The sequence below is a fragment of the Bombus fervidus genome, chromosome 7, assembly GCF_041682495.2.
Source record: "Bombus fervidus isolate BK054 chromosome 7, iyBomFerv1, whole genome shotgun sequence".
NCBI lineage: Eukaryota > Metazoa > Arthropoda > Insecta > Hymenoptera > Apidae > Bombus > Bombus fervidus.
Genome location: NC_091523.1, coordinates 6570713 through 6583962, shown reverse-complemented (window position 1 = coordinate 6583962; position 13250 = coordinate 6570713). Strand labels below are relative to the sequence as shown.

Below are 13250 nucleotides of genomic sequence, written 5' to 3'. Positions count from 1 at the left end.
CTACTACTACTACTACTACTACTGCTACTACTCCTACTACTACCACCACCACCACCATCACCACAACTACTACTACCATAACTACTACTACTACTACTACTACTACTACTACTACTACTACTACTACTACTACTACTACCACCACTACCACCACTACTACTATTACTATTACTACTACTACTACTACTACCACTACTACTACTACTACTACTACTACTACTACTACTACTGCTACTACTCCTACTACTACCACCACCACCACCATCACCACAACTACTACTACTACTACTACTACTACTACTACTACTATTACTACTACTACTACTACTACTACTACTACTACTACTACTACTACTACTACTACTACTACTACTACTACTACTACTACTACTACTACTACTGCTACTAATACTACTACTACTACTACTACTACTATTACTATTACTATTGCTATTGCTATTACTATTACCACTGTTATAATTATAATTATTGCGATTATTGCAATTATTGCGATTATAATTATTATGTTATTTCTATTTTATTTTTATTTTTATTATATATAATAATGTAATTGAAAATTTTTGAAACGATATTACATAAGGTTAATAATAAACAAACGCATCTTCATTTTTGTTGTTATATTTTTGTTAGCCTCCTGAAGTCCTGTTTAAATAAAAAACATTCAGTTATCTCTTCGAAAGGGAATGTAACAGTTATAGAATAATTTGTTATATTTTTATGAATACATTTGTTGTCTGTGGAAACTAACTACTGAGAACATTGTAAGTACTATAAATTAAATTTGATTACAATTTAGTGGAAACATAATCGTATTCTATTTTCCTTATTCCAGATAGGTAATTTTGGCACTAATCGAAACATATTTTATGTAATTATACTAGGAAAATGTAATGTATTTGGTAGTAATTTATAACATTTAAATAGTCTTACAATAATTAATTTACACTCCACTCGCAATTTTATTTATTCTTAGATAAGTAAATGGGATATCTATGCTGTATAATAAAAAAATTGATTATAAAATGTATATCTTCGTAGAGAAGAACAAAATTGTAATTAATTCATTTTAATTTTATTTCTTACTATTGTAGAAATTTAACAAATTTATCTTTATCTATGCAGCAATTATTATTTTACTACAAAGTTATCCGTACTTTTGTATATTAGAAGATTATTATATTATTAGAAGATAAACATCAAATATCGCGCCATAATATAATGTGGTTAGTTTTAATTAACATTTTCATTTCGTCATATCCAATCAAATATGAGAATGTTATAAACACAAGTTATTTGAAAATAATTTAAATTTTGGGTGAACCTAGTTAAAGTATTACATATTAATTCTTACTTAAAAAATAAAGTTTTTATATTGAAACATTGTCAAAACATAAAATTATTGACTTTTTTATAATACTTTACAGCTACAATGTAAGTAGGTACAGATGTTCCTACGACGTAGACAATAGATAACTAATTGAGTTTTCATTTACCTTCACATATATTGGTGATGGATGAACCAATATCATCGTCGGAAAAATCGAAGAAGATTAATATTATAAGTAAACAAACAATTCATCAAATTTGTTCTGGTCAGGTAAGGTTAACTTACGAGTAATTAATATTCAACCTTTATATATCAACGTTATATATTCAATATGTAATATTAATTATTTTTTAGCAAATAAATATATGTTCTATTATTCTTAGTTATTTATTAAAATGTATAAGGTTACCCTACTTTCACGTCTGTATCATAATTAGTGTAACATAATATTTCTTTTATAATTATAATAATATCATAAAAATGTCAGTATAGAGCATGGAGTATCGTAGCTATGAACAGCTAAATATTTTAATATGATGCCAATTTTTAAATAATATTGAAAAATGTTTGAGACATAGTATATATAATTTTGATTATATTGTATAAGAACAATTTTTTTAATCACGTTTTGTAGAATACTGATACTTTTTAAGTAATTCAACTTGATTTAAATTAAATAAGATATTCTTTATGTGGTATAATTGTGCTTTTAAATCTATTGCTTATTAAGTAGTAGGTAATAATGTATTATCGATTTAAGTTTATTAAATAATTAAATTATTTAACTATGGTAATAATAGTTATTATTATTTGTTCATTATAATGAGGCTTAAAAGCTACTGCAGTCTCTGTTAGAAACGTCTATATTTTATATAATTATAATATAATAAAATATAGCAAAATATAACATGATACATAATATATTATTGATTAACGTAATATGATATAATACAGCATACATATCCCAATATAATATATTGTAATATAGTATAGTGTATTTCAGATTTGACTTAAGTTTAATTTAATTTAACTGTCTTATCTGTTTCCTGAAGTTTCTTTGGTTTTAGCTGGATTTAATATTGTCCCTGTTAGTCCTCCAGACAAAATTTCCATAGCTTCATGCAAGCCTTAATAAATTTTGTCAATTCCCATATTTACTTCTCATATATATTCTGACATATATGATGTATAATAATAGTTAGGTAATATATATATGTATATATGTATATGTAAAAAATTTTACTAGGTAATATTTGATCTTGCAACTGCTGTGAAAGAACTGGTAGAAAATAGTTTAGATAGTGGTGCTACATTAATTGATATTAAATTGAAAGATTATGGAAAGACATGTATCAGCGTTAGTGATAATGGAAGTGGTGTTTTAGAACAAGATTTTGAAGGATTAGGTACATATATGCATTCATATATCTGTGTTTATTTAATATGGAAGAGAAATTCCAAAATAATTAAGTAATATTTACATACATTTTTCTTTAATCAGGACTGAAGCATTATACTTCTAAACTTCGAGAATTCTCAGATTTAACAGAAGTGAGCACATTTGGATTTCGGGGAGAAGCTCTTAGTTCACTTTGTTCTTTAGCTGACTTAAGTATTGTTACAAGACATTCTACAAGCGAACATGGTTTTAAATTACAATTTGATCACAATGGTGCACTGCAAAAAAAAGAACCATGTGCAAGAGAAATAGGAACTACTGTGCATATAAAAAATATATTTAAGTGCCTTTCTGTTAGAGCAAAAGAATTTCAAAGAAATCTTAAAAAGGAATATATTCGAGCTATTCAAGTACTATATAGCTATTGCTTAGTTTCTACTAATACAAAAATAACATGCTCCAATTGTGTATCAGACAAATCCCCTAATCTTGTAATCAATACTGTTAGTCCCAGTAATATTTTAAGCAATATTAATTTAATATTTGGCAAAAAATCTTCAAATGGACTTAGTAAAATTGAACTGTTACCTCCTGATGAAGCAACATTGCAAGAATATAACTTATCAAGTAATGTAGTTGTGGATTTTGAATGGGATTGCTATATTAGCAGCTGTGATCATGATGTTGGACGTTCTGCTCCTGATAGACAATTTTTTTATGTAAATGGTCGACCATGTGATCTGACAAAAGTCAGTAAATTAATAAATCAAATTTATCATAAATATAATAATAAACAATATCCATTTATTTTTTTAAATTTGAAGTTAAATAAACACTCAACTGATATTAATGTAACTCCAAATAAAAGAATCATCTTCTGTACACAAGAAAATTTAATTTTAGCAACTTTAAAATATAATTTATCATCTAGATGGGACAAATTACAAGGAACTTTGACTGCAAACCCTGCACCAGAATTAAGTTTTGGTGTAAAAAGAACAATTTCACCTACAAATGTTGATCGACCAATCAAAAGATTTCACAATTTAAATGCAATATCAAAAATAGAACATACAGAAAAACAAAATATACAACACATTAATAAAAATGAAACTATTCAATATGATAATGATAATGATAATGTACAAAATAATATAACAAATAAAACAAAAATATTAGATACCGTACAAATGCCAATTAGCATTCTGGCAATAAAACAACAACTTCAAGAAACGGAAAATCTTTTATCGAAATGTGTGATTTCAAGTACAAGGATCAAGTTTAAGGCACAGATGGATCAAAATTCAAATGCTGAAAATGAATTAAAAAAACAATTAACAACAGATTCTTTTTTCGAGGTTATTTATATTTTACTGAATTATTGGATTCTATAAGTTTTAATTTTTTAGCACATCATCTATTATTTTGTATTTTATTATCTTATAACTTTAACATGGTAGTTATTTTCTTATACAGTTTCTATAAAAAGAATATTTTACAGATGGAAATTATAGGTCAATTTAATCTTGGTTTTATAATAACTCGTTTGAAAGAAGATCTTTTCATTATTGATCAACATGCTACCGATGAAAAATATCGTTTTGAGAAGCTTAATAATGAAACTCAATTACGAACACAAAAATTAATTATTCCTAAATTTTTAAATATTTCTCCACTTAATGAGACAATATTAATTGAACATCAAAAAACATTTGAAGATAATGGTTTTTTTTTTAAAATAAATTCTGAAGGTGAACAAAATAAATTAAAAAATGTTTTAATTGTCATAAATAATTAGTACTTTTGAAAGAATGTATAATATATTTTTAATTTATTCAAATATAAATAACTATAGTTTCAAATATTTTGGTTTAGGTGAATCTGGTCATCGTGTGCAACTCACAGGTATACCAGTAAGTGGTCATTGGCAATTTGGACAAGATGACATCGAAGAATTGATTTTTCTTATTAGAGAAGGTGGTATAGAAAACCAAAAAAATAGTACATTTCGTCCAAGTCGAGTAAGACAAATGCTAGCATCAAAAGCCTGTCGCAAGGCAGTTATGATAGGTACAGCTCTTAATAACAATGACATGCGTAAATTAATTACTCAAATGGCAGAAATGGAAAATCCTTGGAATTGCCCTCATGGTAGACCGACGATAAGACATCTGTTATCATTGAATCTTATATATAAATAAATTATATTTTATATTTTATGTATTACATGTATGTGTATATGAAATAAAATAAAAAATATATATATATAAATTCAAATACTGTGGGCGAAACTGCAGGCAATTAGTTAATAATATGAAGTATACTTATCTCTCATTTATTTATGATGCGAAGAAAGACATTTTTTGACATTTAAAACCACTTTGAAATATGTAATATACAGGATGAGTCACGAGAAACAGGATAACAGGAAGAATATCTTTCTTATTCGTCTTTATATCAAAAAACTATTGAGAAAGAACTAAATTATTTGAAAGCTTACATATATATAATGGTGAGAAAAGATTTTCTTATGTGTCATATTTTTACAAAATTTCGAAATCATTAATGTTTTTTAAATGGCACCATAAATTTCTAATTTTATTGCATTGTAGCTAAAATGGAAGTATTTATGAGCTTATCTACACAAGAAAATACAAAACTATTTGTTATTACAAGATACAAAAATTTCAAAATAATAGAAAGTATTTTATAAACATTGGACTTTTTATTGGACAGATTATACACTAATTGTACGAAATACATTAAATCCTGAATGTGCCGTTGATATTATAGTACCAGGACATTGAGGATGCCAATGCAATTCTTTTATATCAGTTTGGCCTTGATGTATAAATAACAATTGTGGCGGAAGTTCCTTTAATTCATTGTCTTCTATCTCTTCCGATTGATCGGTTTCTATTGATAAATCCCACTGAGCAATTTGATCATCAGCTCCACCAGAAGCAAATACAGTAGCCTCTTGAGGGTGCCATTCTACTGTTGTAACAGGTGCAGTGTGTTGCTTAAATATGGCTAATGCTTTTGTATTACTAGCACTAAACTGACGCAAATCCCATACACAGACCAAGCCATCATCACCACCAGATACAAGAAACTGATTTTCTTTACAATTCCATGAAATAACATTAACATCAGCAGTATGTGTACTAGCTGCTGTTAACATACATGCAGATTGTGGACTTGCTCTTGTATCCCAAATTTTGATACTGTGAAAGTTACAGTATAATTACAAAAATATATTAAAAACTTGATATTAGTTATGATATTACAGTAAATAATAAAACGTATATTAACCTAATAGAAACTTATTAAAAATTTAATTAAGATCATACCTTTTATCAACAGAACATGAAGCAAGTACATGTCTTTCATTAGGTGACCACTGAATATCTTCAACACTGTATGGTGCATGTGAATTATAAGGTCGTTGATCCACATGCCAAGTTGAAGAATTACTAAAATGCCATATATGAATGTTACCCTTGCAATCACCAGAAGCTAACATGCCTACTTCTGTTGGACACCAATCAAGTCCATATCCTTCTGAAAGATGTCCTTTAAAACTAAATAATGGTTTGATGTTTCCATCATTTTTTTTAGACTCCTTATTATATGCACGTAGCAATTCATCATTATCAAGTGCATTTAATTGTTTATCCAAATCCCAAATATGTACACGTCCTAATTCACTCCAACTTGCTGCCAGAGCTTTATTACCAACTCTTTTATATCTATTGAAATAAATAAACACATTTTTACAACCAATAAATCTTATTTTTTTTAATTATATATATTGGAAATTTACATTATTGGTAACTTTATGTTGGTAATTGGTATTATGGTTATTAAAAGGTAATAAAAATATATATTTACCTAACTCTATTAACACAACCTTGATGCTTCATTGGTGCAACAGACAAAATTGGTATATTCGTATCACTTTCACTATGTAATTCATCATCATCTGATTCATCGTCAGAATTATCTTCTATACCACATAGATTTTTCATTTTCATAACAAGGAGATTGTTAACATGTGTCTTAGCAGCTTGAGTTCCAGCCACAAGATATATATTCAATGGGTAATCTTCTCTATTATTACCCAAGTCATCTAAAATAATATCAAAACTAAGACAAGGAGCTCCAGATTGGGCATGATGTAACATTCGATATGCTGTCTTGTCCACAATAAGTTCTTCTCCACATTCTAAAGACTTTCCAGGAAGATATATCTTAGATTTATTATTTTCTACTTCATCACTTGCAATAGAATCCTCTTCATTACTATCACTGCTACTTTCTTCCATATCCTCATCAACTTCACTCATTTGTTCATACTCCATTTCTTTAGAAATTTCTTTATAGAAAATAGTCATCTTAATAAAAATACATCTATAATTAGAAATAAAGAAAAATTTAAATCAAATACATATGCGAGTAATCTAACCTTAGTATGCAACAAAGCTATATATGTATGTATATAAATATAATGAATATTTTTTGATATTAACATTTCTAACATAATATGTTAATTCAACATATTATTTGAAAAATTTTCCAGTTACAAAATATATGTGTTAACAAATTTATCGCTAATATAAAAAATTATATAAATTACCTCTCACTTATAAGACAGATTCGGAGCACGTGGACGAAACAATATCGGATGAAAGCGTGGAGAAACGCTTTATAGGTTATAGGTTATATTAAAGAGTAATAGAGAGTAGGGAAATTAAAGAGTAATGGAGAGTAGAGAGTCGATTGCCGCCAATGCTTATGGATTTGAATTTATATCAATATAGCATATATTATATAACATATAATAATATATGAGGAATATATAATAACATATAATATATAATAATATATAATATTATATAACAAAGATCACCGAAATCTCAGAAGATGTAATGGTTTTACAATTTCACAAAAATATGAAATAAAAAATGTAAATGTTTAAAAAAAGGCGTTAATAGTAGTATTATTTACATACTATATAATCATTTTTCACTTAAAGCAAATGTAATAACTTTTTCGTTCGAAAAAAATCATTAAATGTTTATATACCGGATAGATGAAAGTTATTTAAATTCACCAATAGAACCAATTGAAAACATAAAATATAATTTAAAAAATTTTTTTGTTTTTAAATATATTTTTTCTAAATCTGTACATTGTACATATATTTAATTTATAAATATAATTATTATACAAAGGTCTCTCTGAAAACACTGTTGAAATAATCAACCTCCTTCAAATCGACACGGCGAAACTATGTACTTTTCTTTAAAGTTAGTTTTTTATTAATAATCGTTACATTTTGTAAAAAAAAATAGGAAACGAATTTATCTATGTGGCGAACAAGTATTAGTATATCTATTTGACATATTTATTAGATAATTATAACAAATTTTACTTTATTTCGGTTATTTCATTGCAATGCATACATGATACAAATGGAATAATAGATTTATAATAAATTAGCTAGAAAATAAAAGCAATGGAAAGCACGTAATTTATAAAATATGTCAATAAATGTCTTAGTACATGGTATGTACTACATACTTAAAGCTGGCTGTCTATGTTTACTCTGGCAGTGCTCCGTTGCCGTGCGTACGTTTCTCCTCTATTTGCGTTGCCGTAAGAATTCCCCCTTTATGGATACGTAGGATTATATATATAAAGGCAAGTAAAAGCTTTTACTAATGATTCTTCAAATAAATACTCGGTTCCGTGTGCATAAAGGATGAAGTATTTACTAGAAATAGTATTTACTTAACATTTACCATCATTTACTACCAAATACTAGTAAAAAGTTATGCATAAAAGTAAAAGCTTTTACTAGTGATTCTTCAAATAAATACTCGGTTCCGTGTGCGCAAAGGATAAATTATTTACTAGAAATGGTATTTATTTCAGATTTACCATCATTTAATACCTAGTACTAGTAAAAGGTTATGCATAAGAAATCTAGTATTTGTCTTTTACGTATACTTACAAGTATTTGTTTATTTTTATGCATATGGCATATGATATCACATTACCGGATTATCCCCACTGCCACTTTATAGTACGTCACGTTACGTGCATGATTACAAATTACGACACGCGCGATTTCTCACTTTTCACCAGTACAAGGTACGAGTTGAATCGTACAGTTGCACGACGCATTGTAACACATTTCTCTTCGCGCCATGCATTAGCATGTTTCTCCAAAACTATCGGGGACGATAGTGCAGCTATTGGCCACGAGAGGCTCTTATTTTTAGTGTTCATTTTTTGGCAGACTTTTTTAACATTGCTCTGATGATCTCTCGACTCATCTCTGATTATACATTCGTATCGGTACCACCAAATATGTATACATATTCATTAAAATAACCAATCTATGTACTAAAATTTTTACAATATTTTTTTACTGTGGTTTATTGACAACTTTTTGTGCGAATTAATTTGCAACAATTTAAATTAATGACAATAACTGTGAAATTATAATATTTAACTGCTGACATTTAGAAAGTCATACAAAATTTAAATACATAATTGCACAAAAGAAAATCTACAAAATTTGTAATGTACCCACGTATTTATATTTCGTTTTACATCAAATAATTTTCATATTAGCCTTTTTTAATGATTTATATAGAGAAAAATTTTACTTTCTTTAAACATATATTCTAAACAATCTCTAGTGTAATTTTGGAAACGATTTAGTTTGTAAACTAATATAGTGACCATAATATGTAAAATGTTATAATTGTCATATAAACAAATTTAAATTGTTATTCTTATCACATATCAACAAAACTTTTTTTCAAAACAAACTGTTCAGATACAGATATGTTTCATTATGATATTTATAATATTCTTTGAATATATTTAAACAACATGAGAGAAATATTCTAATTGTGGAATTTCTTCCCTTTTGCATAAAACACCATCCACTTTACGTATGAAAATTATGTGCTTATTTATATATGAAGTATAAGCATTATTTTCCCCACAAAATTATGACAAAAATGAGAACTAAATTGAAGAAACTGCTCCTTTATGGACCAGTTTATTAACTAATTTCTGTGAATAAGTATAACGTCGATAATAGCAAAGGCAATAATAATAATAATAATAATTGCTATTATGATAATAATAATAGTATTTGTAATAATAGTAGTATTAATAGTAGAATAGCAGTATCAATGACAATAGTAGTAGTAGTAATAGTAATAATGGTAGTAATTGTATAATAGTAGTACTAGTAGTTATAATAACAAGATCCACTGCAATTGTACTACAAATAACAAACAGAGAAGAATGAAAAAAGAAAAGGAAAGGAGAATATACAAATGGTATCATTTTACATATAAAATACAACTTTATATATAGTAATTGCTGTAACTGTACGAAAGGAAAGGAGCAGCAACAAATATCTAACGCTTGATAGCAAATTATTCACGCAAATGGATGGTATTTAATATTAGCTGTGTTTGTTAAGGTGAGGATTGTTACTAGAATTATTCATTAGCTGAATAGATGTTACAGTGGTATGTGAATGATGAGATGGTGAAATATTGGGATTATGTCGAGGATTAGTATTGTGGAGGCTGTGTATATAAGAACGCTGGACGGGCTTGTGCTGAGCAAGCTGAAGCAAGGCCTCTGGTATAGAGAACCACTTTCGCTTTCGACCAATAGCACGTGAATCTTCCCATTCTGGCAGCTCTTCGGTTACCTGCATAACCCATACTTGTGTTCTATGTTTATGTTCCACATTCTATAAAGAAAAGTTATTTTGACCATTCATACTTCTTTGGGCAACTCTATTCTTAGAATACATTAGTTGCATTTTCATTATATTTATACAAGTAATTGTGTTCTAAATATGAGCACATTAGCACCTCGAATATGCCAAGACATCTGCCTAATTGTCCTAAAACACCAGCCTCTTCTCGAACTTCTCTTAATGCTGTTACTGCAGGTTCTTCTTCTGGTTCAACACCCCCACCAGGTACTATCCAACTATCAGGTCTTCGACTGGATGTAACCAAGAGTACCTACATTATAAATTATATAAAAGTGTAATATTTATTTATTTTATATAATAAAAATAAAATATAACTGATATTAAAATAAATATACTGTATTAATAAAGGGAATAATATCAACTGCCATCTGCTGGCTTACCTCATCTTCCAGATCGTTTTTGACGCAGATACATGCAGCTCTACGTCTATAACCTTCTGAGTCGTAAATACGGATTGAGTTTGGTTTTTCCTTGACCATGATCGATTATTAAAGTTATGAAATTATGCCATAAATTCATATTTGTCAGACGGCCAGGTAGGCCAATCTGTACACTTGCATTGTTTTAACGTTGTTTGAAGCCGACATATCATCGACATAGAATTAATAAGCGAGCTCTAATTGCTCACATAATTTATTTAAGAAGTCTGTTTTACGTCCGAATAAGAGGACGATTCTTTACCTAAATAATGCTATATTACGATAACACTAGCAATGTTGTCCTTACTGAAACTTGCTATAACCTCAAAACTTACTGTATTCACTTCACAAGTAACTCCATCTAGACTACGTTTACAGTATAGTACATGATCATAGTCATAGTGTCATAGGCATATGACAGATCAGAGAAAATGAGAGTACACACAGTGCTTACGCTCGCGCCCGTAAGTTAAGTTTTCTCCTGATACAAGTGCTGCACCAAGCGGTCAAGTGTTACAAAAGCTAAAAGATAGATTTAACATCTTATGAGATTTTGTAATGTTTCATCTGTGACCTGTGGTCACTGAAATACCGATCGTGTAAAAAATTATACGTTTTGTTATGCCCCCTACGATTTAGAGTGATAATTTTAAGAATGTAGTGGGTCCAACTACTGACGAGGTACAGAATAGATGTGACATTCCGTCGTTTTTTATTTTTTCGTGTCTCATGTTTTGAGATCATACAACGTTATCAATTTAGCATAATAGTGATTTGAATTGAAACTAAATTTCCCTATGAAATTACAAATAAGGTACAGAACAGGATATTTTGTGTATGAAGTATAGAATTCTATATTTTTGCAATATATCCTTAATTATATAATTATATAATCGTATTATGTTATAATTGAATCGTAATTTCGTGTAGATCCTATTATATTCTTAATGTTTTTTAATTTTAATGCGTTCTGACTATAGTAGTTTTAAAGACATGTTTGTATAATAATTATATTGTAAAAAATAAATATGGATTATACATTATTGAAGGTAGAATTAAGTTATATTTGTTAATATACATATAACAGAAGGTTAACTTACGTTAATCACTGTAGAATTACCTTTAATTGTAAAGATTATTGTATAATTTTTTAAATTTAATCAACAAATAGGTTTTTTTTAAAGCAAATTCGAATATCTTATCATTTATCCTTGATTCTATCCACCTCCCACTCTCCTTTCTTGTTTTTTTCACAAATTAAAATAAGTGAATCGTAAAAAATTGAGAAAAATTTCCACCTTTTATGCTGTCATGTTCTCCTGATACGAAATCACAAAAACAATCCAAAGTTTTGAATATGATATCACTTTCAAGAATAGATGAAGTTGTGTTGCCTCCTTTGTTATTATGTTCTTCTGATACGAACTCGCAAAAGCGGTCGAAAAATTGTTCGAGGCACCAAAAATTTCAACCAAGAAATTCCTGGCATATGACGTTATTTCCAAGACTCCAAGAAATTTCACAGTTCAGACACACCGGATTACCTAGTGATAGGTGCGAAGCAGATCTTTGTGATGTCTAAGATATATATGTATATCGTATGTCGGGTTGTCTATGCAAAAATCTTCGAGGATGGGGAGACGTGCGCCGATCGGCTATAGTTTCCGCGGAATTCGAGAAGACGCTACCGTGTGGATTTCTGATACACCGGTCGTGTCAAGATATTCCATCTTCTCTATGACAGGTGTTACGATACGAGTGTCTTCTATTATTCTGAGCGGTTCTACGATTCCCAGAAGATAGCGATTTATAACAGCGGATTCGTATAGTTCGCGAACAAGTTTCCGCAATTCATGTTTATGACCAGCACGACGCATTTTCGGCATCGAGTTGTTACTGAAACTGACTTAACAAAAAAGGGAGCTAACAAAGGCCCAGGTTCATGACTAACGAATGGATTTCGTTCAAGAGTTACGAGCAGTGGTCCTCTCTGTAACTCAAATTTACGAGTACACTGAATCTATAATTTCGACTTGTCTCTATTTGCTCAATGCCAAAAAGAAATGGACTTAAGAAATGAATAGAATATTTAACTATTAATAAGAACTTATATTTAAAACCTTATATTCAGTATTGAAGAATATAAGACTGATACAATTATTATAAATCTTATATACTACGAAATATACTAATAGTAGGTTGTCCCAAAAGTTCTTTCGTTTTATAAGGAAATAATAGATGCACAACACTTTTTGTTTATAT

The 13250-nt window shown here is 28.5% G+C and overlaps 3 protein-coding genes across 6 annotated transcripts; 1 reads left to right on the top strand and 2 right to left on the bottom strand.

Annotated features, from left to right (window-relative positions):
* Positions 1 to 1263: 1263 nt before the first annotated feature.
* Positions 1264 to 5015, top strand: Pms2 (mismatch repair endonuclease PMS2). 2 transcript variants are annotated; one of them, XM_072007473.1, is made up of 5 exons: positions 1264 to 1618; positions 2595 to 2754; positions 2850 to 4105; positions 4249 to 4498; positions 4653 to 5015. In XM_072007473.1, the coding sequence occupies exons 1-5, from the start codon at positions 1532 to 1534 to the stop codon at positions 4946 to 4948; spliced, it is 2049 nt and encodes a 682-aa protein (XP_071863574.1). In that variant the 5' UTR covers positions 1264 to 1531; the 3' UTR covers positions 4949 to 5015. The 2 variants fall into 2 exon arrangements, with proteins under 2 accessions (XP_071863574.1, XP_071863573.1); XM_072007472.1 differs by having other exon boundaries at positions 1265 to 1618; positions 4623 to 5015.
* Positions 5016 to 5452: 437 nt separating this feature from the next.
* On the bottom strand, positions 5453 to 9198 carry L(2)09851 (WD repeat-containing protein 1 l(2)09851). Of its 3 annotated transcripts, none has more exons than XM_072007476.1 (4): positions 8767 to 9198; positions 6642 to 7160; positions 6101 to 6499; positions 5453 to 5974 (listed from the first exon to the last, which is right to left on the bottom strand). In XM_072007476.1, the coding sequence occupies exons 2-4, from the start codon at positions 7142 to 7144 to the stop codon at positions 5485 to 5487; spliced, it is 1392 nt and encodes a 463-aa protein (XP_071863577.1). In that variant the 5' UTR covers positions 7145 to 7160; positions 8767 to 9198; the 3' UTR covers positions 5453 to 5484. The 3 variants fall into 3 exon arrangements, with proteins under 3 accessions (XP_071863577.1, XP_071863576.1, XP_071863575.1); XM_072007475.1 differs by lacking the exon at positions 8767 to 9198 and adding an exon at positions 7387 to 7480; XM_072007474.1 differs by lacking the exon at positions 8767 to 9198 and having other exon boundaries at positions 6642 to 7198.
* A 137-nt stretch (positions 9199 to 9335) lies between these two features.
* On the bottom strand, positions 9336 to 11426 carry Aps (diphosphoinositol polyphosphate phosphohydrolase 1 Aps). The gene is made up of 3 exons (XM_072007478.1): positions 10950 to 11426; positions 10664 to 10819; positions 9336 to 10539 (listed from the first exon to the last, which is right to left on the bottom strand). The coding sequence occupies exons 1-3, from the start codon at positions 11046 to 11048 to the stop codon at positions 10243 to 10245; spliced, it is 552 nt and encodes a 183-aa protein (XP_071863579.1). The 5' UTR covers positions 11049 to 11426; the 3' UTR covers positions 9336 to 10242.
* Between the last annotated feature and the right edge of the window lie 1824 nt (positions 11427 to 13250).

Coding starts and splice junctions, on each gene's coding strand:
- Aps (XM_072007478.1), bottom strand. CDS start 11,048: ATGGTCAAGGAAAAACCAAACTCAATCCGTATTTACGACTCAGAAGGT. Junction 10,820..10,949: donor AAAACGATCTGGAAGATGAG/GTAAGCCAGCAG, acceptor TTTATAATGTAG/GTACTCTTGGTTACATCCAG. Junction 10,540..10,663: donor GATGTCTTGGCATATTCGAG/GTGCTAATGTGC, acceptor TTTTCTTTATAG/AATGTGGAACATAAACATAG.
- Pms2 (XM_072007472.1), top strand. CDS start 1,532: ATGGATGAACCAATATCATCGTCGGAAAAATCGAAGAAGATTAATATT. Junction 1,619..2,594: donor ATCAAATTTGTTCTGGTCAG/GTAAGGTTAACT, acceptor AAATTTTACTAG/GTAATATTTGATCTTGCAAC. Junction 2,755..2,849: donor ACAAGATTTTGAAGGATTAG/GTACATATATGC, acceptor TTCTTTAATCAG/GACTGAAGCATTATACTTCT.